Source organism: Anthonomus grandis, chromosome 16 (genome assembly GCF_022605725.1).
Source record: "Anthonomus grandis grandis chromosome 16, icAntGran1.3, whole genome shotgun sequence".
Lineage (NCBI taxonomy): Eukaryota > Metazoa > Arthropoda > Insecta > Coleoptera > Curculionidae > Anthonomus > Anthonomus grandis.
This window is the reverse complement of record NC_065561.1, coordinates 4,633,068-4,656,588: the sequence shown is the minus strand read 5'-3', so window position 1 is coordinate 4,656,588 and position 23,521 is coordinate 4,633,068. Positions and strand designations below refer to the sequence as shown.

The window sequence follows — 23,521 nt, the reverse complement described above, 5'->3', positions numbered from 1 at the left end:
GACATACCGGTATACACGAAATCTTATCGCTATCCTTACGTGCACAAAGCGGTGGTGCAACGTCAGATAAATGAAATGTTAGAAAAAGGAATTATTAGGTCATCAAGTAGTCCGTGGTCAAGTCCTATATGGATTGTTCCCAAAAAAGAAGACGCATCGGGAAAAACTAAGTGACGTATTGTTTGTGATTATAGGAGTTTAAATTCTAAAACAATCGATGACAGGTACCCCATTCCCAACATCAATGACATCTTAGATCGTTTAGGTAGGGCTCAATATTTTTCCACCTTAGATCTCGCTAGCGGATTTCATCAAATCCAAATAAAAAAAGATTCGATTAAAAAAACTGCTTTCTCTGTGAATAATGGGCATTATGAGTATTTGAGGATGCCATTTAGGCTGAAAAATGCTCCTGCCACGTTTCAAAGGGTCATGGACGAGGTATTAAAGGATTTGCAGAATAAAATCTGCATGGTATATATGGATGACATTATAATTTTCAGTTCTGGATTGCAGGAACTTATTCAAAATTTAAAACTTGTTTTTTCAAAATTGAGGGAAGCTAATTTTAAAATACAAGTAGATAAATGTGAGTTCTTGTGTAAAGAGGTAGAGTTTCTAGGGCATGTAGTCACTCGAGATGGTATCAAGCCCAACGATAAAAAGATTACTGCGATTCAAAAGTTCCCAGTTCCCAAAACACAGCGTGAAATCAAATCTTTTTTAGGCCTTGTGGGTTATTATCGAAAATTCATCCATAGCTTCGCAAAAATCACTAAGCCACTTACTAAATGCTTAAAAAAGAATGAAAAGGTCCAACATTCAGAAGAATTTATTAGCAGTTTCAACACGTTTTGGAGTTGCAAATATTTTCGGCCATATTTGTTTGGCCATAAGTTTACCATCCACACAGATCATAAACCTCTTCAGTGGTTGTTTTTCCTTAAGGAGCCTAACTCCCTGCTCATAAGATGGCGTTTGAAGTTAGAGGAGTTTGATTACACTATTCAATATAAAAAAGGAAAATCTAATCAAGCAGCCGATGCACTTTCCCGAAATCCCGTGAGTGTCAATGCTGTTGAAACTGAATCTGTCTTAAACAACCCTGGTGATGTGGATGAAATAGTGTATGATTTTCTACAAAATCCAAATGAACTCCCAAACTTAGATAATTCCAACCTGGACGAAATTCTTCTTGAGCCTAATTCTCAATCTCGTTGAATTAATATATTATCAGATATTACAATCAGGCCTGCTCAAACACAACTGTCTTCTCAAGCCAGCCTCATCGAAGAAAGTTCAGAAAATCTGCCAGAATTTACTATAACCCCAATATTTCAAGCCCCTTCTAAAACAAGAGTTGTTAAAGAAATTAAATGCAGTCCTAAAGACAATCCTTCAGATATAACAATTTTCCCTGTGGACCAGCCTCCCGATCTTCCTAATATTTCTGATAATACTCCAGAAATCACTATTACTCCATTAGAACCAGAAAACCCCGATCAATCAAACGATATCGAAACGGCCCATACATCTGCCGAAAATCCAATTTTAAATCTACCTATAACTGAAACATCTCTGAATATCTTTAAAAATCAAATTATTATTACAATCGGAGATACCCAAGATATTCAGCTAAAAACGGAAAAAATATTCGAAAACAAACGAATGTACGTAACCGTTTCAGCAAGAAATCCAACACCCAATTTTATTGACTTATTAAAACAATATATCGACCCCAAATACACCTATGCTATTTATTTTCATAACGACAAATTAAGCAAACATTTTACGGTAACATTACAAACTTTATTTAAAAATTCCTCTTTTAAAATAATCTTATGTTCCAAACTTTTGGAAGATATTGTGACATCAGATGACCAAAAAGAAAAACTTAATTTGTATCACACCACCAAAACTTGTCACAGAGGAATAAATGAGATGAAAATGGCCCTCTTATCAAAATTTTATTGGTCAAAAATGACAATCGATATTGAAAATTTTGTAAATAATTGTAAAATTTGTTTAAAAAATAAATATGATCGAAATCCACCTATCATTAAATTTAACTTGACCCCGACAAGTTCAAAACCTTTCGAACACATCCATATGGATACCTTTAAAATTTCAAATGCATGTTTTTTAACCATAATTGATTCCTTCTCGCGGTATGGTCAAGCTTACCCCTTAATCTCATTAACCGGAATTTCTATAATAGAAAGCCTATTCCAATTTATATATATATAGATATCTTACCATATTTTGTCTGAAAACTCTCCTTCTAGAACTGAATATTTAATTACAAATGCAAAAGAAAAAGCTCTTAATTTGTATCCTCATATTAGGGAAAAGAGAGGTTTAATGGACATAATTGGAAAAGGTCAAAAATGGTTATTTGGAACTCTAGACGCTGACGATGGAGAACGTTACGATCAAGCAATTAATAGTCTTCTACAAAATCAAGAAAATGTTATGAAAGAACTTAATCTACAAATTTCATTACAGAAAAGCCTTATAAATAACTTTAATAAAACTGTTTCATTCCTTAATTCCAACCAATTAAAATTGAAAAGAAGTATGGAAAGTTTTAAACATGCAAGTGAAAATAAAATAAATAACATCAATAATTTTTTAGTGTTTCAAGGCATTCTGTTTCAAATTAATTTAGATTGTCAAAATCTTATTAATTTTGTAGATAATTTAGAGGACGCCATTATGTTTGCAAAACTAAATGCTTTACATGATAGTATTATATCCTATGAATTAGAAAATATGATGGGCTATTTAAAATCAATTTATAATAAAAATCAGTTGCCAACCTTTAAGAACCCAATTAATTATTATCAATTTTTAGGAACTCAAGTAAGTTTCTCTGATAACAAAATAATTTTTGGTATTCACGTACCAATCTTAAAACCTCAAACATATTCGTTCATTCGCCTTTTTCCTATAATCCAAAACTCCCAATTATTCATCCCTAAATACCCTTACTTGGCACGAACGAAACAAGAGGTCCAGTTTAAAGCAACCGATTGCCCATTCCTGGAACATGCCTTTTACTGCAAGGAGGAGTTCTATCCACGTGATGACTGCATCCTCCAAATCCTGGACAATGTGAAGCCCACTAGTTGCCAGATAATTGAAGCCCATGTTGACGAACCCATTGCTGAGCAAGTGACTACAGACGAGGTCCTGATTTTACCGCAGCAAAAAGTTAGAATTACCACCCAGTGTAATATGGATCAATCGTTCGATCTGGATGGACCCACTTTACTAAAGATGCCCAATAACTGCACTATCCAAGTTGGTCAAAAGAAATTTAGTAATAATTTCAAGATCCAGTATGGAAAGCCACTCGTACTACCTGAACTACAAATAGTAAACTTTTCTGATCCTTCAACTATTCTGAGGAGTGAAAACTTTACTGAAATCTACCAGCTCTCGAGACAAATCAATCAGCTTTCACCTGTACAGGGTGGCCAAATAAGAATGCGAGGTACTGTATCTGGGAAACTATTCATCGTAGAAGCTTGCGATAAAAAAATTTACTACTAAAATGGCCAAGAGAATGACCTGGAAAATATTTTTAAGTTTCTAAAATGGCCGCTAGGGGGCGCAACTGCAATCTTGAATCTAGAAAACTGATGTTTCTGTAAATTTTGCTGAATTAACCTAACAAAAAAATAGCTTTATAATAATAAAATAGCCGATTTTATCAAACTTGGGCTAGTTGAAAAGAGCTATTATTAAGCTACGAATATTATTATATTTCATGTTTTTTACTATTCAAATAAAAAAGGTTCTGATTAGTCTCTACTTTAATAATCAGCTATTTTTTTGTTAGGTTAATTCAGCAAAATTTACAGAAACATCAGTTTTCTAGATTCAAGATTTTAGTTGCGCCCCCTAGCGGCCATTTTAGAAACTTGAAAATATTTTCCAGGTCATTCTCTTGGCCATTTTAGTAATAATTTTTTTTATCGCAAGCTTCTACGATGAATAGTTTCCCAGATACAGTACCTCGCATTCTTATTTGGCCACCCTGTACACCACAGGATCAGAAATTGAGTTTCAATAACATCTGCAAATAGAATATGTTTTGAATGCTTCTCTCAGGTATGACTCAATTAGTCTCATATTATTAATATGTAGATGGTATAATTTTCATTTCCGGAAAAGCATTTCATAAGATACAAAAATTAATGCTTTAGTAAAAAAGACTCAAAAATCTTAAGAATTATGAGAAAGAGGGAAATTAGGTGATAATTTGTTAGTTCATCTTGAGATCCCTTACCCTTAAATATAGGAACCACTTTCGCTTTTTTAAGTATATCTCTTTTATTTTATTACAAGCTTGCACTATCCTAGTATTAATATAAAAGCAGTCAAGGTGAAGCGGATTAAGTAGGCATAAAAAACTTAAAATAGTTTCTGCGATGGATGAAAATAACAATAAAAAAAATTCTACACTTAGTGCATTTTTACTATTACTTAAAACTTGTTTGTTATTGAAGTGGTTTCTGTAAGAATCATAGAGATTTTGCTTTGGTTGACAAATAGCTTATCTGTAAAGGTTTTTAAAATTGTTTAACTGTTCCTTGGTAGCCAAAATATAATTATATTTATAGATATCAAACAGGGTGTGTAACTCTAATGCAGCTCATTATTAAATCATTCAGTTTTTATATCACCTTAATCGCCCATTTGCATTTTAAAAGAAAAACATTTTTCAATATAATTAGTTAAAAAATTTATAAATATAGAAAATTTTACTTTATTATTTGAATTATTTTCAGGTAAAATACCCACTTTAACCTGTCAACCTTATTATAAAGAGAAAATAGGTCTTTCTTTGTTATTGGCCTGTAAGTTATTCTTGATTTAATTTGTTTTATATATATCCAAAACACATAATATGTGGTTCGAAAGATTAAACAAATCATAAAAATTACAGGTTAAGTTGCCAACGTAATGTTAGAGAATACATTTTCTTTATGCATTTAACCTTGTTTCAAAATTAACCATTCTCTGCAAGACAAAGAACAACATTAAATTGGAAAGTTGTTTTTAGAATTGATCAGGCACTTTATAATGTACATTTAAATCTCCTGTAGTCGTTGTCATTAGAGAAAAGTTTACCTTTAAAAAAAAATCCCAAGAATACTCAAAAACACACAAAAATCACCTGATGGTGATCTGTAAAAAGTAACTAGCTAGGTGGAAAACTGATCCAACAGCATCTTCAGAGAGCCTCTGAGACCTCTCAAACCGGTTCCTCAGAAAAATGTAAAATCATTATATCTTTAAATGTAACAGTCCTTTGAACATAAACAACCACTAATAATGTTATGCGGTGGATAACATCATTTATGTTAGGAACTAATTCACTGAAAGAAGAAGCAAAGCTGATTTTCATAGGGTAAGGAATGATTTAAGTAAATTAAGTGTAGATGGTGTTTTATAATGTAGCGCTATTAAATTTAAAGTTTATCATTTCAGTAATGTTTAGACTCCCAAGTGGTGATCTTCTAGTATTTTATGGCGCAAACTGGAACAAATTCTTACACTTAGAAGTCCAAATAAATATAATGTAGTTCTAAGAAGAATTTAATATAGACTTTTTAGTTAACTATCCCAAGTTAGCTCAACCTTTGCTTATAGTACACTATTTTAAAATAAAGTAGACAATATATGAACATAAACGTATTACTTCAAGCACTAAGAGTACCAAGAGTTGCATAGATAATATTTTAACAAACTTGGAAACATATACCACTAAAGTCTTCATTAATGTTTTACATAAGTAATAGTACTCCACAGTATATAGAAAAGAAAAGTTGTAATGAGGAAAACTAAATAAAATTTTTAATGAAAAAATCTTTTTAGGAATTGGAATAAATGTATTAACTGTAAGGATAATTTACTGAATAATCAATTGAAGGCATTTATAAAAAATATGATAACTGAATTTTATAAAATAATTTTATAAAAACTCTTTTTCACCTAAAAAATGCACTCTCTTAGAAAATCCAATTCCAAGCACACAAGGTAGCAGGCACCTGTGAATGTAAGGCACAATAAAAATTGAGGGAGATAAAAAATCAAAAGCTAATAAATTTCACGATATCAATATATAATAGCGACTGCTGCGATAAGTTACTGGGGCATTTACAACAACAATAAACAATAAAATCGTTTATTTGTTAAAAAGAAAAAAAAGAATAAATTTTACGAAAAAAGAAGGCAACATGACAAAAAGGATAGTTCATCGATTATATAATATGTTCTTTTCTTTAATTTCCCCTAAAAATTGTCTGAAATCTACAGTACCTCTATTATATTTCTCTAGAATTAAACAATCTTGCAACGTTGCAATTGAAAATTATATTTCCTGAAAAAATCTTTAGGGTGGACTAATCAAAAATACCATAAAAATGTACACCTATTACACAATAAAACAAAACATAATCAATAGTAATAGCATTAGTTAAATATATCAATAAATCAGAAGACAATAGTAAAGTTTGATGTTTTATAATTAGTTAGATATTTCGAATTTCTAAAGCTTATATTTTTTCCGATCTTTTTAAATACTTTCAATAAATAAATGAAATATCTATTAGTCTTTCAATCATTCATTTTGTTTTATTACATAGCATAGCGAATGGAATAAGAAGCAGCAAATATTATTAATAATTAATTTATATGTTTAAGATAAAGATAATATATGTTTTAAAATAGGGCCAGACAAAAGGCAAGCAGTTTAAAGCTTTTTCATTCGGCCTCAGGTTCAACTGTGTCCTGGCGAATAACTTCAATATCAGCTAGGCTATCATCTTGAACTGATTTACCTTTGCTACTTGGCTAAAAAATCAATAAAACTATTTTTTTTTCTATATATTATCTTTTAATATACCTTTGGATTCATCAACACAAAAGGAAGTTCAGCAGATAATTCGCCTCCCAATGCTCCAAGATACAGTTTTACTTTGACAGCATAAGATACCACAATACCAAATGCGTCACGCTGATCTTGACTCGCTAACCTATATCATTTTAAGAATAATATAAGCAATATTTAATACTCACATGACTAATTACTTACAAAGTTGTAGATGCTAAATTGTTTTCCTGTTTACTCAATTGCCCGTCCAAAGCTATGCCTCGGCGATCTTTATTATTGGTTAATAACGGAATCAGGTGAATTACCTTTTGTAGGCTTGAACCTGGATTAATTGGACATCCTTCCCTAAAATTAATTATGTATAATAAATGCTTGTTTAGCGGTTAATATTTGAATTTACTGAGTTTCCAGACTAGCCACTGTAGTTCGATACTGTCCATTTTGAAACAAGACTACATCTACTCCTTGCTGTACCATTGCTTTAATTTTTTTTACCACTTTATTACTGTTGTTTCTTGTCGAAATATTTATGGCAATTTTGTCACCATGATAGTAAAGCTAAAAAAAAACTTTATGTAGTGAACATTTTTTTAAGCCTACAAACTCACGTCACTACAATAATTAAAAGTATTAAAAAAAAAAAAAAAAAAAAAAATACTTTTATTACCATTCAAAATTATTAAACATTATTACAGAATATACGAAACAAAATTCCATGAATATACAAATAATTCAAAATTACAACAATTTGTTTGGTAATCGGAGTGCAACGCGATTTTTATTAAAAAAAACCGATACACATGCAAGTACATACATTACTTGTACATGTGCTCTACAACCCGTGCTTCTAAATAAACTATTTTCTAAAAAACGTAATATTATGTATTTACAATAAGGTCCATACCAAAATCAAAAGGGACAATATGTGCATTTTATAATGAACTAGCGAGTGGCTATGAAGCTGGGCAAAAAGAAAAACAAAAAAAAAACAAAAGAATCCAAAGACGAGCGAGAACGGTATAGGGGCGAGCACGAAGGGCAGATAACAGGCGAGTAAGAATTTAATTTTAATGTAAATATTTGCAATTAGCAAGATCAGGTGTGCAGAACATTAATTAAAACAAAAATACCATTTTATAAAATACGGTCACATTAGGTTACCATAATTTGCGTGTTTAAGAGATATTTTTTTAAGTTTATAATAAATTTTTTAGGCGAACATTCCTTTATATAAATAGGTAGTTCATTCCACATCCGAATGCCCATATATAAAAAAGATTTTTTAAAGGTTGCTGTTCTATGTAAAGGAATTCTAAGCAAATGGGGATTTCTTGTATTTTAAGAAATATCTTGATTAAAAAATAAATTTCTTAAATTTGCAGGCTGTCCGGTTTTCATTATTTTATAAATTAAATTAAACATATGGACTTTCCTTCTATTGCTCATATTCAGAATTAAATTAGAATTTAAATATTGAGTTATGCGGTTTCTAGAGGCAATATTAAATGAATATCTCATGCAACTATTCTGAAGTTTTTGTATATTGTTCGATAAGTATTTAGTTAAAGAATCGTCGTATATAATATCCCCATAGACAAGTAATGAAAGAACTAGTGTATCACACAGCCAATATTTTATTTTTGAAGGCAACATTTTCTTATACTGATAAAGGCCCTTTAATCTGATGTAGGCGGCTTGAAGTTTGACTTTAATATGGGAAGTAAAGTTAAGATTTGAATCAATAACTACACCTTAATTACGTTTTTCAGTTACAACTGGAACAGACTCGCCTTTAACAACTACTTTAAATCTGTTTGAAACCTCTTGCAGCTGACTCTTGTTATGTGTTACAAACATTACACACGATTTTGATGCGTTAAGTTTTAAGTTATGATTCTCAGTAAACACGGCCAAGCTCTGTAGATCAGTATTTATTTTATTTTGCGCCTCATGCAGACCTGGAGTATCAAAAGCAATATATACCTGCGAATCGTCAGCATACTGTTGGAGTTTTGAATTTTGAAGACACTTTTCCATATCAGAGAAAACAGCAACGGTCCTAATATGGATCCTTGTGGAACACCCATGGTAAGAGGCAAGAAGTTGGAGAACTCATAATTTGACTTTTTGATTACCCGAATGCAGTGAGACAGACCCTCAATATAAGATTGGAAAAATATAATGGCATTTGTAGACAACCCAAAATAGTGTAATTTAGCTAATAGTAATTTATGATCAATGGTGTCGAATGCTTTACTAAAATCAAGTAGGGTTAAGCAAGTTATCTGTTTTTTGTCTTCTTTAATTCTAATATCATTAATAAGGCTTAGACTTGTTGTAGTACTAAAAGATTTTATTAAGATTTTATATAAGAGTATTTAAATCTAATGAGAGGAATTTCATCAACTCGAATGTCTTTATTACTTCACGTTATTACTAATTTTCATAAAACAGAACACAGTACTTAGAACAGTGAAAGTCTAGAATTAATAAACAACAATTTTGCTTGAGTTCAAAATGCACAGAGGCAAGGGTGGTGTTTATATTCACCGATTCTGCGTTGTCAGGTTTTCACACATTTTCAAAAGAGGAAATAATCAGCTACGTATCAAGACATATTATAATAATGTTAATTTAACTTATTGATGTTAGATTTTGAATTAAAAGTAGAAAGAAATACCTACATCTTATATTAAGCGCAAAAATAACATCTTTAAAGCAAAAAATTTACTGACATTCTTATTCCTAAAACCTCTAAAGAATTTGGAATGGTAGCACCGCAAGCAAAAGCTAACGTTCTTGGGAAATTTCATCTCGTCAAACGGCTTCATGTTTACATTCGGTATTAGTGAAATTCTGCGTTTTTTATTTAGTTTTTGGTTTAAAAAGGAAAAATTATGCATTTGAGTGTTTTTGTGAGCTGTTGCAAAAACTGTGCGCACCATGGCAAAAAACGCGATTCAAGCCAATCTTTGCACAAGTAAATACTGATACTGTCATAACATTATATCAACGGAGAAACGTCATCATAAACATAGAATAATAAAAACTTTTTAAGAAATCTATATTATTATGAAATATGTAATTTTCATAAAAATGGATTTCGAAGTATCGTACTATTAATTCAAATAAGCAATAGTAATTAGTAAACCTAATTATTGCTACCTGAATAAAAATAAAATCACTAATAAAGTTACAACACGGCGTTGACATCATGCAAACCAACAGATAATCTTGAGAAATAGCATTGAAATTGAGGTTAGAAAGGTCAAAAAAGGTAATTATTTTAGTAAGGATTTTTTCCTGAGCAATCCATACCATATGGCATTTCTGAATATCTTCTATATAGAAGAAAGTAGACTATAAGAATCATAATAGGGATCTGCTTATTATACCATTTATTCAATATTACTAAGTATTCTAATAACATAATTATTATAATATGTGTCAACATTAGTTATATGTGCGAAATAAAAAACAAACATTTAAATCAGAATATTTTAAATTTAAGTTTTACCTGCTTATCTAAAGTAACTTCCAGCTCTAATTCACCAGGACTCATCATAAAGTCTTTACGGACAATAGTGCAAGGCTGGCGGCCTTGCTTTGATGGAGCATATTGAACTTTTCTTATTGCCATTGAAACGGTGCTTCTCTTGTGACTTTTGTCAGTTTCATTCTCACCAACGAAAATTTTTACTTGGTAACGAACACCACAGGGTTGACCTTCATCGCCTTGATCTATGTCATTAAATTAAAATATTAATAATCAAAAAATTTACAAATCTGATAAATTTACTTACTTGATTGAAGGGTGATCGAAGCTGGAGCATTGGGTGGTAAAGTAAATTTAAAAGGAAAACATTGGTCCCCAAGTTTTCGAATGAGTCTGTCTTGTAGTTTGTTCGTGTCATATTTCTCAGGTGTCGGGTATATCTGCGTACTGGCCAAAAATAGGTCCTTTTGAAAATTCAGGCCCATCACCTCATCCTCTTCTCGGCCGTAACGAAAACTGCATATCACTTGGCCAAACACTTTACGGTCCTTGTACTCCCCGTCGACTACCACTACACCATCTATATAAATTGATCAATATTTATGTAAAATATAGACAAAACTTTTTTATAAAATTAAAATTATTTATGGCTTATTTTAACAGTTGTTACAGGAAAAAATAGGAATGTCTCTGTAAGATATCTGGCTCTATGCCGACCTGTTAACGGAGCGCCGCCGCTGTCTTATCCCTTCTCTTCGGAGCGAACGGACGATGATCCGAGGCGGAGAATCGAGCTCTTGCGTCTCGACCGTACAACGAGAATATACATACTTATACGTTTAAGTCATATATAAACACTAAACATTTTTATTCGAAATTTAGTTAATGAAAATACAAGAATCAGTGTATCAATCCACTACACAAAAATTGGTCCTTTAGGCTGATTCATAAATTCCGTTAAACGGAAAAAATCATTAAAATTCTATACGATTCTTTTGCGAAATAAATACGACGAACCGTGGCGATTTTGAGAACATCGAGTTTAGTGCCAGTTCCCGTCAACAGCAGTGAGCGACAGTGCATACGTTCCATATCCGTTTTTGGTATCCTTTATTATGTATGATTGATATACGTATATTCGTTCAGTAAGTATTATTATTTTCAATTAGTCCATATACTAGTGTCCGATTTACGTGGTTTAATATTTGATTTATTATTTCATTTTCGATTTTTTCATAGCTTTTACCCAAAATGTCTACTTCATTTAACATATCTGACAAAGAGCTTAAGGCTTTAATAAAGAAACGTCGTTCACTTATTGCAAAATTGTCATTACTCGAAAAATTCATTTTAACATCGAGTGAGGTCATTGGTGTCAATGACGGTAGGAAAAAGTTAGAGTTAGAGCAATGTATAATAAATGCGGAATCTATATTCGAAACATTTGATCAAATTCAGAGCGATAATGAGTATATCATCGAGGAAGCTCAACTCTCAGAACAAATCATTGAGGGAGAAACATTCGAAAATAAATTTCATTCAATCTCAGCTACGGCAAAATCTCTCTTTGAATGTCAGAAGAGTGAGGATAGTATTACTCCCACTACTCGTACTTCTCGAATTGAAGGAGTGAAACTTCCCGAAATAGGGAGCAATCAATTAGGGGGCCCACCGATAATTGGGTTTAATTAATTAACTTTTTTTCGAATAATTAATTAACACCCTCCTTATATACATTATAGTTGGCAAATTAGACAAACAAACGGCCCAAGAATGAGAAAAACACCGTTTTAATTCCAATACAGTCAAATTAAATAATTTTAAAGAATTCTTGACAAAACGTGCCAATCTCCTAGAAACCATGGCACTTAATAGTCCGGAAAACTAGATGGATAAGGAAATTTCAAGGAATAAACCGGTAAACGATAATCGAAAATTTAGGTACAATGAAACACATAATTTTATGCTTAATACGACAGGAGATAATGGAGCTGCTAGTAATTCATATAAAAAACCGACTTATCTTTGTCTTCAGTGTAACAAAACTGATCATAAATCATTTTATTGTCCCGAATTTTTAAGAATTTCTATAAAAGACTGCATTTCACAAGTTAACAATTTACATTTATGTTCCAATTGTTTAAGAAAGTGTCATTTACCTAAAGATTGCAAATGGTCCGGATGCTAAATTTGCAGGTTGAAACATAATTTAGTTTTACATGATCCCCTTCATAATACAAAATCGGCAGACACTGTTCGACAACATGTAGGTGATCAAGAATACGTAAACGTAGTCGATAGCACCACGGCCGGAGTCGTTGGCCCACATAACGCGATGCTCGCTGGCAACGGCCAATCAAACCATTCTCTCAACTGCACAAGTAAAAACTTCGCGTTCAAGACAAGAGATTCAAATTTTGTAACTGCTCGGGCATTTTTAGATTGCGGGTCGCAGTCCAGTTTTATTAGATTCGATTTATGTAACAAATTACAATCAAATAAGACAAAACACAAACTTGCTATATCAGGCGTTAGCAATAATTTAAGCTATTCAGATTATAAATGCGAATTTTTAATAGGCTCTGCATATGACAATTATTCCTTTAAATTGTCGTGTCTTATATTAGAGAAAATTACTTTTGACATACCCGATTCAATAAGAATACATACCATGCAATATAAAACTAGCCGATCCTGTTTTTGTCATACCAGGACAAATCGATATTCTCATAGGAGCTAATGCCTTTTGGAATTTAATAAGCGTAGAGCAAATGAATTTAGGTTTACGTTCAGCTTTGCTACAAAATACAAAATTAGAATGAATAGTAGCTGGGTCTATGTCCATACCATCTGATAAACATTTCAACAAATTGCAATGCCATTTATTAAAAAATAAACTTGTTGAAGATCAGCTGAGTAGATTTTGGGGAATAGAGGAAATAAGCGATAAAAAACCATGTTCATTTGAAGAACAAGCATGCGAGGATCATTTTGTCAAAAATCTTTCTGTTCCAAGTAGTGGCAAGTGGAATGAAAAGCTATGCGAATCATATACGGAATTTTTAGGAGACTACGAGGCGTTAGGTCATATAACTATTATCAGCGATGAAAATCAGTGCGATACGGGTGGTTCTGAATACTTTACGCTACATCATAGCATCTTTAAGGAGGCTGGTACCTCATCAAAGTTACGGATTGTTTTTAACGCGTCTTCTCCCACCTGCAGATGACTGGTCCTATAATTCAAAGAGATATTCTATTCGAATACGTTCAATAGTCCTATCAGGCGACATTAGAATGATATACAGACAAGTCTTGATAAAACCGGACCAACGAAAGCTGCAAAAAATACTATGGCGCACAAATCCAAACGAAAATGTTAAAACTTACGAACTAAACACAGTAACATACGGGACAACCGCTGCATCACTTTTGGCAATTCTATGCCTACATCAGGTAGCAAGGGAATGCGGAATTCACACCGTTTAATAGCAGATATTTTTAGAAACGATATGTACGTGGACGATCTTTTACCGTCTGGTAATTCTAAAGAAGATGTTTGATTTGATGATTTCTAAGGTATTACTTAATCACGGTTTAATAATATAAGACTTTTATTCAATAACAACTCTAGTTTTAATGTTGTTGAGTTTTCAACCAATAAAGACGGCAAATCTAAAACCTTAGGGCTCTTCTGGGAAAGTGATCGTGCCATATTAGCATTTAAAATTAAAAATACAGAAGAAAATAATTTCGACATTAATATAACAAACCGTAAGATTTTATCAAGGTTTTTACTATTTTTGACCCTTTGGGTTTGTTAGGTCCTTGCATAATCATAACAAAGGTACTACTTTAGAAACTCTGGTCTAAAAATTTATCATGGGATATAAGTGCCCACACACATTCTTGATATCTGGTTAGAACTGTCGAATGACTTCCAGTTTAAACGATCTCTCAATAACACGAAAGGTTACATGTGACCATGCCATACATTTTGAGTTACACATTTTTGCAGATACATTTAAATCTAGTTATGGAGCTTGTGCATATTTAGTATCTATAAAATCAGAAAATAAACGAACTTCAAATTTATTATCTGCCAAGTCTAAGGTTATACCGATTAAATCTCTCACGATGCCCAAACTGGAGTTAAGTGCAGCTTTAGTTGCTAGCTGTTAGCTCTTAAGCAAATGTCTTGACTCACTAGATTTTAATTTTAATAATGTTTTTTGTTGGTCAGATTCAACCATTGTATTGAGATGGTTAAATACCGCGCCTAATTTATTAAAACCGTGTGGCAAATCAAGTAGCCGCCATTTAAATGATAACAAAGAAATTTAACTGGCGTCATGCGCCTACTATAGATAACCCTGCAGATATCATTTCACGGGGTCTTATGCCGAGTCACTAGGTACGATCCCGAATATGGTTTCATTGTCCCTTATGGTTCTGCCACGATCCTCTATGCTGGCCTCTGCTTTGCCAGAAAAACGAAAAGTACATCTTTCAGTACAACCTTCCGATAACGATTTTATTTTTGAAAGGTTCTCTAAATTAAGCAAATTAAAACGTGTTTTTGCATATATAAACTCCTGGACAAAATTATCGCACCACTAATTATTTTGTCAAGAAAATTTAAATAAAAATAAATATCAGTTAAAACAGTTATAATATCTTTTCTCGTATAAAAAGCAGAACTGGACAAAAACTATGTTTATGCTTTATCATGGAACATGCTGCTCGTGAGGAGTGAGAATACATCCGCAGGAAAGTTTTCATAATTTGATACGAGGAATGCTGCGAAGACTTCAATCGGTCATTGCAGCTAGAGGTGGCAATACACGTTATTAAGAATTCATTATGGGTCTATTGTTTTATTTTTGTATCAAAATTGAAGTTAGTGAAAATCGATGCTTTTCCTTGTATTGAATTTAGTTACTTAAATCTCGTTTTGTTAAATAGAATATAATTGTTTTTGTTAATTAATAATGCATAGTTAACAATGCTTATAAGTTTGCTTATTTTTTTATCTTTATTAAAAAAAATCTCTAAAAATCAAGTGGTGCGATAATTTTGTCCAGGAGTTTATTTAGATTCATAAAGAATTGTAGGAATGTCCCAGAAAATCGAAATTTATCATACTTCACTCAGTTGATGAAATTGAAGAGTCGTTTAATATATTAATTAAACTTTCTCAAAAGAAATCATTTTGTATAAATTATTATTCCCTCAAAAACGGTGATTTTCTTTTATCTAAGAGTAAAATTTTAAGATTTAAACCATTTTTAGATAAAAATGGGATCTTACGTGTTGGTGGTAGACTAGTAAATTCTGAATATGATTACTCCAAGAAACATCCTTTTCTATTGTCTTTTACACATGAATTAACCAAACTAATTTTCGAATTTAAGCATATAAAGTTATATTACGCGGAACTACAACTTTATTATCGACTATTCGTGATAGATATTACCCAGTTTCTGGTAGAAATTTAGCCCGTAAAACTGTGAAAAGTTGCGTTGGATGCGCAAAATATAATGGCCGAATAGTGCAGCCAATCATGAATCGCGTTAAACCTTTATTACCGTTTTCGATTGTAGGAGTCGATGCGGGTCCATTTATAATGAAAAATAAATCTGGAAGAGGTTGTAAATCAATCAAATTGGGTGGCTTTATTCATTTGTTTCTCAACTCGTACCATTCACATTGAACTTGTCCTCTCCTTAACTGCCGATGACTTTCTTCAAGCCTTTAAACGTTTCGTCAGCCGACAAGGAAAACCATCTGAGGCTTATTCAGAACTTGTTGGAACTAAGTAATTTTTTAAATGTAATTATTCCGTTATTTGTGATTCGGCCACTAATATGGAAATTCGCTGGCATTTCATATCTGCTAATTCTCCTCACTTTGGCGGTATTTGGGAGGCAAGTGTAAAACGTCTAAAGTTTCATTTAAAACCTATATTGGCTAATTCTGTATTGTTTTTCTTGAACTTTTAAACAATATTAATACGTATTGAAGCAATACTTAATTCTCGTCCGTTATCCCCACTCTCATCTAGTCAAGACAGTATAGTATTCCTGTTACCGCCAACTATACTGGGTTACCCGTTGCACCTGTACAACCGCCCTGGTCTAGTCAAACCGATTTTCCAGTAACCATGTACTGTGCTTCCGCAACCGTAAATCCTGTTATATCACACCCAATGGGGACCTTATCATCTACCGCATTTGTAATCCTGCCGCAAATGGTTCCAGTTCATATGCCGTCAGTCAATCCGTCACCATTCAGCGTTTGGCCGAATCTGTCAAGTTGGAAAATTACTGTTGATGGCTCTAGTGATCCTGTTTCATTTATTGAAAGCATAGAAGAATTATTTTCGTCCTGTGGTCTTAATCCGGACGTATTAGTAAGCCAGATTGCTCAATTCCTGAAGGGAGCAGCCGAATTCTGGTGTAGAAATAATAGAAAGCATTGGCAGACTTGGAGCCACTTTCTTCAAGATTTCCGCACGCATTATTTCCCTGTAAACCATTTAGCCAATTTAGAAGCCGAAATCGCCCGCCGTACACAAAAACAGCGTGAACCCGTCTGTAAATATATTACTGAAATGCAAACTCTACTCCGCCGCCATGGAGGGTATGATGCAACCCATGAACTGAAGTGGTTATATCGCAACCTATTACCCGAGTATCGTCAGCACGTCCGCCAATCCGATTTTTTTACCAGGGTCATTAGGGAATTTGAAGTTCTCCGTACCGAATTGAACCAGAACCGTCAACTGCTTCGCCAGTCAAATTTATTAACTAGTTCCGCTCGGGAAAATCCTCCGCCATTCCGGAATAATCCGCCTCCACAAAAGACCCGTGAAAATCAGTTCCGAGCACAAGCCGCCAACCTATCCAGTCAAGGACGAGGAAATGCAATGAATGCAACAATTTGCTGGCGTTGTGGGCAAACTGGACATATGCGCAGTAATTGCACCAATGCACCCCGAATCTTCTGCTCAAGATGCGGGCTAAGGGGAGTACCTTCCCGAGATTGCAATTGCAGGAATCATCGCACGCAACCAGCAGCATTTGCAAGAGTATCAGCCGCACCGAAAAACTGGGACGATGCCGAGAACTAAGGTCACCTCAGCATCACAGAAGAGTGGCCTTGGCAATAGATGACATTTTTGATACCACCCGATACCGACCGTATATTCAAATAATCTGGAAGGGAGTTATGTTCTCTGCACTCCTGGATACTGGAGCAAGTAGATCCTATTGTGGGGACCACTTGGCTGACAAATTGCGCCAAACCGGTACACCGTCTCGTAGTTTAAAATCCGTTTATGCCCGACTAGCCGATGGGTTCATTACCACTGTTCATCAGGAGTTTAATTTAGAAATTTTAATTGGAACACAGGCATTTGTAGTTAGAGTCGCACACTTACCTAATTTATCCGAAGATCTGGTTTTTGGAATGGATTTTCTTCATGAAGAAGACGTGCATTTAAATCTGGGGAACAACTCTATATTCATTAGAGGAAAATATTTTTCTGGAGAGCAAATGAACCGTGTTCATGTCATGGAGACCACAAACCAAAAACCTCCATTAACGTTAACTGCGAAGGAAGAACAGAGTTTACAGGAGTTCTTGGCTCAAGAATTACCGTTATTTGATAACATAAAAGGAACCACTACGTTAGTCCAACACGAGATCAAACTATTAAACCCTGAACCGATAAAACAGCGGTACCGACTCCAGAACCCGAAGATGCAAGTGATAATAGATGAAGAAATTAATCAGATGATCAAGGATCAGATAATATAAAGATCCAATAGTCCGTGGAGTTCACCGATAGTAATGGTTAGGAAGAAAGATGGCAAGTTCCGCTTTTGCATTGATTTCCGGAAAATAAACGAGATGCTTATCCAATTCCATTTATTAATGCTATCCTAGACAAACTCCGCCGAGCAAAATATATTTCATCTATAGATCTGCGTCAAGGCTATTGGCAGATACCGCTTACCGAATCCAGTAAAGAAATCACCGCTTTTACCGTACCGGGCCGGGGATTGTATCAATTCCGAGTCATGCAGTTTGGACTTCACTCCGCTCCAGCTACGTTCCAACGCTTGATGGATCGTATAATTGGACCCGAACTGGAGGACTTTGCATTCGCATACCTGGGCGATATAATAGTACTAGGAGAAAGTTTCCAGGAACATTTGGACAATTTACGTGAAGTATTTTACCGTCTCCGTATAGCCAACTTAAAATTGAATCCCGACAAATGTCAATTTGGGCGTAGATCGTTAAGATATTTGGGACACTTAGTCACACCAGAAAAGATTACCACCGATCCAGAGAAAGTCGAGTCAATACCCAAGATTCCGCCGCCCATCAATGTAAAATCGCTTAGACGATTTTTGGGGATAGGAAGTTGGTCCCGTCGATTCGTCCCTGGATTCTCCCAGATTGCCGAACCACTCAACCGCCTATTACGTAAAGGTCAACAATTTGAGTGGACCGCGGAACAGGAAGATGCTTTTGAACATCTCAAGAAGTGCCTGACTGAATCGCCAGTTTTAAGTTGTCCGGATTTTTCACGAAATTTCGTCTTACAAACTGACGCCAGTGATCTTGGATTAGGAGCCGCTTTGATTCAACACTATGCCGATGGTGACCATGTAATTGCTTATGCAAGCCGTTCCCTGACCTCCTCCGAAAAGAAAATGACCGTTACCGAGAAGGAATGCGCTGCAATTGTTTGGGGAATAGAAAAGATGAGGCCTTATTTAGAATTATATAAATTCACCGTTGAGACCGATCATCAAAGTTTGAAATGGCTATTCTCCATTGACAGTCCATCTGGAAGGTTAGCACGATGGCGGATGTATTTGCAACAATTTCCATTTGAAGTCCGATACCGAAAAGGTGTTTTGAATCGGATTGCCGATGCATTGTCCCGAGATCCATTACCGGGTGGCAAAGAACCTGAAGAGAGATACCTGATAGAGTCTGAACCTGATTGCGCATGCTACAGGAAGAAGTTTAAAGAAGTAGAAAATAATCCGAGATTATTTCCCGATTTCTGCATAAAAGAAGGGAAACTGTATCGTCACTTTTGGGATATGTCCGATATGACTGAAGTTGAGCTGTCCGATCCTTGGAAGTTGTGCGTTCCAAAGCCCACTAGAGATAGAGTTCTTCGGGAAAACCATGATGTGCCGACCGCTGGACATTTGGGAATTGCCAAGACTACCGCCCGGATTGCCCGTCGTTATTACTGGCCCGGAATGTTCCGAGATGTTGCTTACTATGTTCGATGTTGCCATTCCTGTCAACGATATAAAGTCTCACAACAGCAACCCGCCGGGAAAATGCAACCGTCACAGAACCAAGATCCTTGGAGAACGGTTTCCACAGATTTAGTAGGACCTCTCCCAAGAAGTAAAAAGGGAAATAATTATATCATTATGTTCCTTGATCGATTCACTAAGTGGATAGAAGCTCGGCCGATCCGTAAGGCTACTTCAAAAGCTGTTAGTAGCACATTACAGGAGCTTATAATTGCCCGATTTGGTTGTCCTTCGTTTATACTCTCAGATAATGGAACGCAATATACTGGAAAACCATTCAGAGAACTTCTGAGAGAATACGGAATCCAACACCGTTTTACACCACCGTACGCACTGCAAGATAACCCTGTTGAACGAGTTAACCGAACATTTAAAATGATGGTAGCACAAATGTGTGAAGGTGATCACCGTACATGGGATTAAACCCTGCCGGATTTGATGTTTGCTATGAATACGTCTCGTCATAAATCAACCGGATTTTCCCCTGCTTTTCTAAATTTCGGTCGTGAATTAGATGCTCCGAACATATTATACCGAGATGTTGAGCAACTATCCGAAGTACTACCTGATTCCGAACCGTCACCCGAATTTATAGCACGAATTAATCGTTTAAAAGAAATTTATGAGTTAGTCCGCATTAATTTGGCCCGCGCCTTTAACACACAAAGTCACCATTATAGTTTACGTCGCCGAGAATGGAGATGCCATGTTGGAGATAAGGTGTATAAGAAAGATCATGCCCTGTCATCCGCCGTAAAGGGTTTTGCAGCAAAACTTGCCCCGAAGTACTCCGGCCCATATACGATATGTAAAGTACACTCCTTGGTGGTTTATGATTTAAAGGACGAAAAGGGAAAGAAATTAACGCGAATCCACATGAAAGATCTGAAACCAGCACACATTCATGAAACCCCGATATAAAATCTCTGTAATTTGTAGCAATGCCACCAAGAAAGAAGCCCGTTCGTCCGCTTCCCGATACTTCATTGGTGCCCGTGAGGGTAACCAATCATGTCCGACAGGCCGTAAAAGCCGAATTGATGGTGGAGACAAAGAGAGTCGCTAGATCGATGGCGGCACGACTAAAAAGACGGCTGGCAGCGAAACCTGTAGTCAAGGGTAGGAAGCCTCTTTCTCTAGGGTCAGGAGAATTATTCTTCCCCGATCCAATTTCAGTGATCGCCAAGGTGCAACCTTCAGCCACAATCGTGGATTTCAAGATGGATATACCGATGCCACCGCTGTGTCCTAGACTAAGAGAGGAACCGAAACCAGAGCTCCGAGTGTCCATCCCTTTGGCAATGGTATCTTCACCAATCAACCGCCCCGTTACCCCTGATGTCCGGTTCGAGGACGATGACCGACCAGTATCCCCGTTTGACCTACCGTCGTTGGAGGAAATGCTGAAAGAATTCCAACCCTCGTTTACGGCACCGTCCTGCTCCGCACCGTCACGACCGCCACCCCCGCCATACTCCGAATCATCTAGAGCTTTGCAGGGGGATAGTACTCCTCTGCTGCCGCCCTCCTTGATTCCGCCACTATCCGAGTGGGGAATTAAGGAAGTAACGGCGTATCTTCACGTGACAGCGCCGGAAAATTGGACTTCGGAATTTCGGGTACTCCTTCGAAAATACCGCCCTGCTGACTACCCGCCACATAAGAAGTACCGCAAAAAGTTTAGTTTATCCGAGGGGAAATTCTTGTGGGTCAAGATCTAGGAATTTTTTTTTTTGGTCCGATGAGCTAATTTTTTATTCAACAATTTAATGTCGGTAGAGAATGGAAGTCTCCACCTATGATTGGGTTATCATGTCTGTGATTCGGTAATCGAGATGATTTGGTTTCTTCCCCTTGTCAGTTTTCCTTTTAAGCAAAGTACACTACAACCATTAAACGGCGTTCAGCACCAACAAGCTGGAAGAAAGTCGGGTTGATGAAATAATTGTCTGTGCTATTATTCTAGCCATGTCCGATGCCCGGGAAGTCGACTATGAGTCATTCGATTCCGATTCCTCGATCATAACCGTAAAAAGGGTACCGTCTGCCGTTACCGCAGCGGCCACAACAAAAACCATTTCCAAGGCGCTGCCTCCACCGAAGGTTACTAGTGTGGCCTACATCAAAATTCGACCGGATCTGTGTTGGCGTTGTGGAAGAGTTGGCCACCCACGAGCAGAGTGTACCGCCGAGCAAAGAATATTGTTTTGCTCCAGATGTGGCAAGCTGAACGTTCAGTCTAAAGACTGTCTCTGTCACCGAATGCCGTCAGTCACGAGAAACCGTTCCGCTAATTCCCCAGATGAACAGACAACATACAGACGCTACTTTGTCAGACGACTCTCTTTGTCAGACGCTACTCGCATCTACGACCCGCAGCCGCCGTTCCATGCCAGCAGTGTGGGTGTTCAGCAATCTCCCACCAACCCTAAATCCAAGGGACCGCCGCCGATATATTCCGTCTTCATTCACCGTCCGCCGTACTGACTACTCCAGTTCCGCCGCCGTTCCTGAAGGGATTTTTGTTTTTTTCAGTATATTTAGGGTAAATTTTTTTTCTTTTCTTTCTAAAAATGACAATGATTCTTTTTTATGCATTATTGCATCATTACATTTTTCCGAAGTAAGGGGGGATTTGTAACGAAGTTACTAGATTTTGTCTTTTTTTTATAGTAATAAGGGTAAGCCCAGGCAGTCTTTTATAAGACAACTTAGAGAATTTTGCTCCGTTAACATTTAAACCTCTAAATTTATAATTTACATAACAAAAAGATACATTTTAAGCTTTACCTGTGAGTCATGAGTGGTTTATAATTGTAAACATACATAAAGAAACCAACTTAAAGAGGTTTCTAGCCTGATAGTATCCTGGAAAGGTTTGATTTCTTATAGGTTATGCCTAGTTCTCCGTTGACTATGTTGTAGTCTCTGGCCTTATTGTTTTCAGCCCTGGTTATTCTTAGGATAATAAAGAACCACAAATGCCTAAAACTGAGAGGGTTTTCATCACTATGCTTCCAGTTTTCCGGCTATTTTCATGAAATTTTCCTTTCATGCTGCTGCATTGTGTACATGTTCTATTTTGCAAGTTTCAAGGTTTACCTACCTTGGGAAGCCCTGTTAAATGAAGGGACATGCCCGGTGTGGTAAAATATAATATAAATCATGATTCAGTTTCCCGCGGTTTTCCTAAAAAGCCGGCTTTCTTGTACACTTGTGGCCAGCTTTTGTCCCGCTGTTTTCACCTGGAAATACCCGGTTTTGAGAGCTGAAACTAAGTTTGTTTACCATATAAGGTCATAGCCTATAAATCCATACCGTTTTTATGATGAAAAACTCTATTTTCATTAAGTTTTGCCGATTGCAATTTTATTCAACGATTGGTTCCGAGGACGTTCGTGAGTCGTCGGCATCCAAATTCCTGCGATGGGTATAAAAAGGTTCCAGGTCCACCAACGATTCACATTCGTCGCAGTAAGGTCGTACCATACCTTTCGAGCGAAGTACCAGTAATTTTTCCATATTTCAATACCGTTAAATTTTCAATATTTACGTTTAAATTTGTCTTGACGTTCACAGTGTGAATTGGGTTAGGTAAGAGCCACCTGTTGACAGTTGACCGGCCGCTTCCAAGCTCGCGTATTAAGATCTTTATCGAATCCATTGCTATTGATATCGTTCCGTCCCGTTCCGTTTTATTTAATTTTAAAACTGTGGTTTGGACACTATCTTTCTTCTTTCTATCTTTCTTTGTGTTTTGTAGGGCAG

At 35.5% G+C, this 23,521-nt stretch overlaps 1 protein-coding gene across 1 annotated transcript in view; it reads right to left on the bottom strand.

The window, feature by feature from the left end:
• Positions 1-6,619: 6,619 nt before the first annotated feature.
• The window catches only part of LOC126745766 (arrestin homolog), a 43,086-nt gene continuing 26,184 nt past the window's right edge, over positions 6,620-23,521 (bottom strand). The window contains exons 2-7 of the mRNA XM_050453754.1: positions 10,708-10,980; positions 10,422-10,645; positions 7,305-7,462; positions 7,106-7,249; positions 6,917-7,046; positions 6,620-6,864 (exon numbers count right to left, since the gene is read on the bottom strand). Of these exons, the coding sequence (XP_050309711.1) occupies positions 6,775-6,864; positions 6,917-7,046; positions 7,106-7,249; positions 7,305-7,462; positions 10,422-10,645; positions 10,708-10,980 (1,019 nt within the window). The 3' untranslated portion in view covers positions 6,620-6,774. The remainder of the gene's footprint in view (positions 6,865-6,916; positions 7,047-7,105; positions 7,250-7,304; positions 7,463-10,421; positions 10,646-10,707; positions 10,981-23,521) is intronic.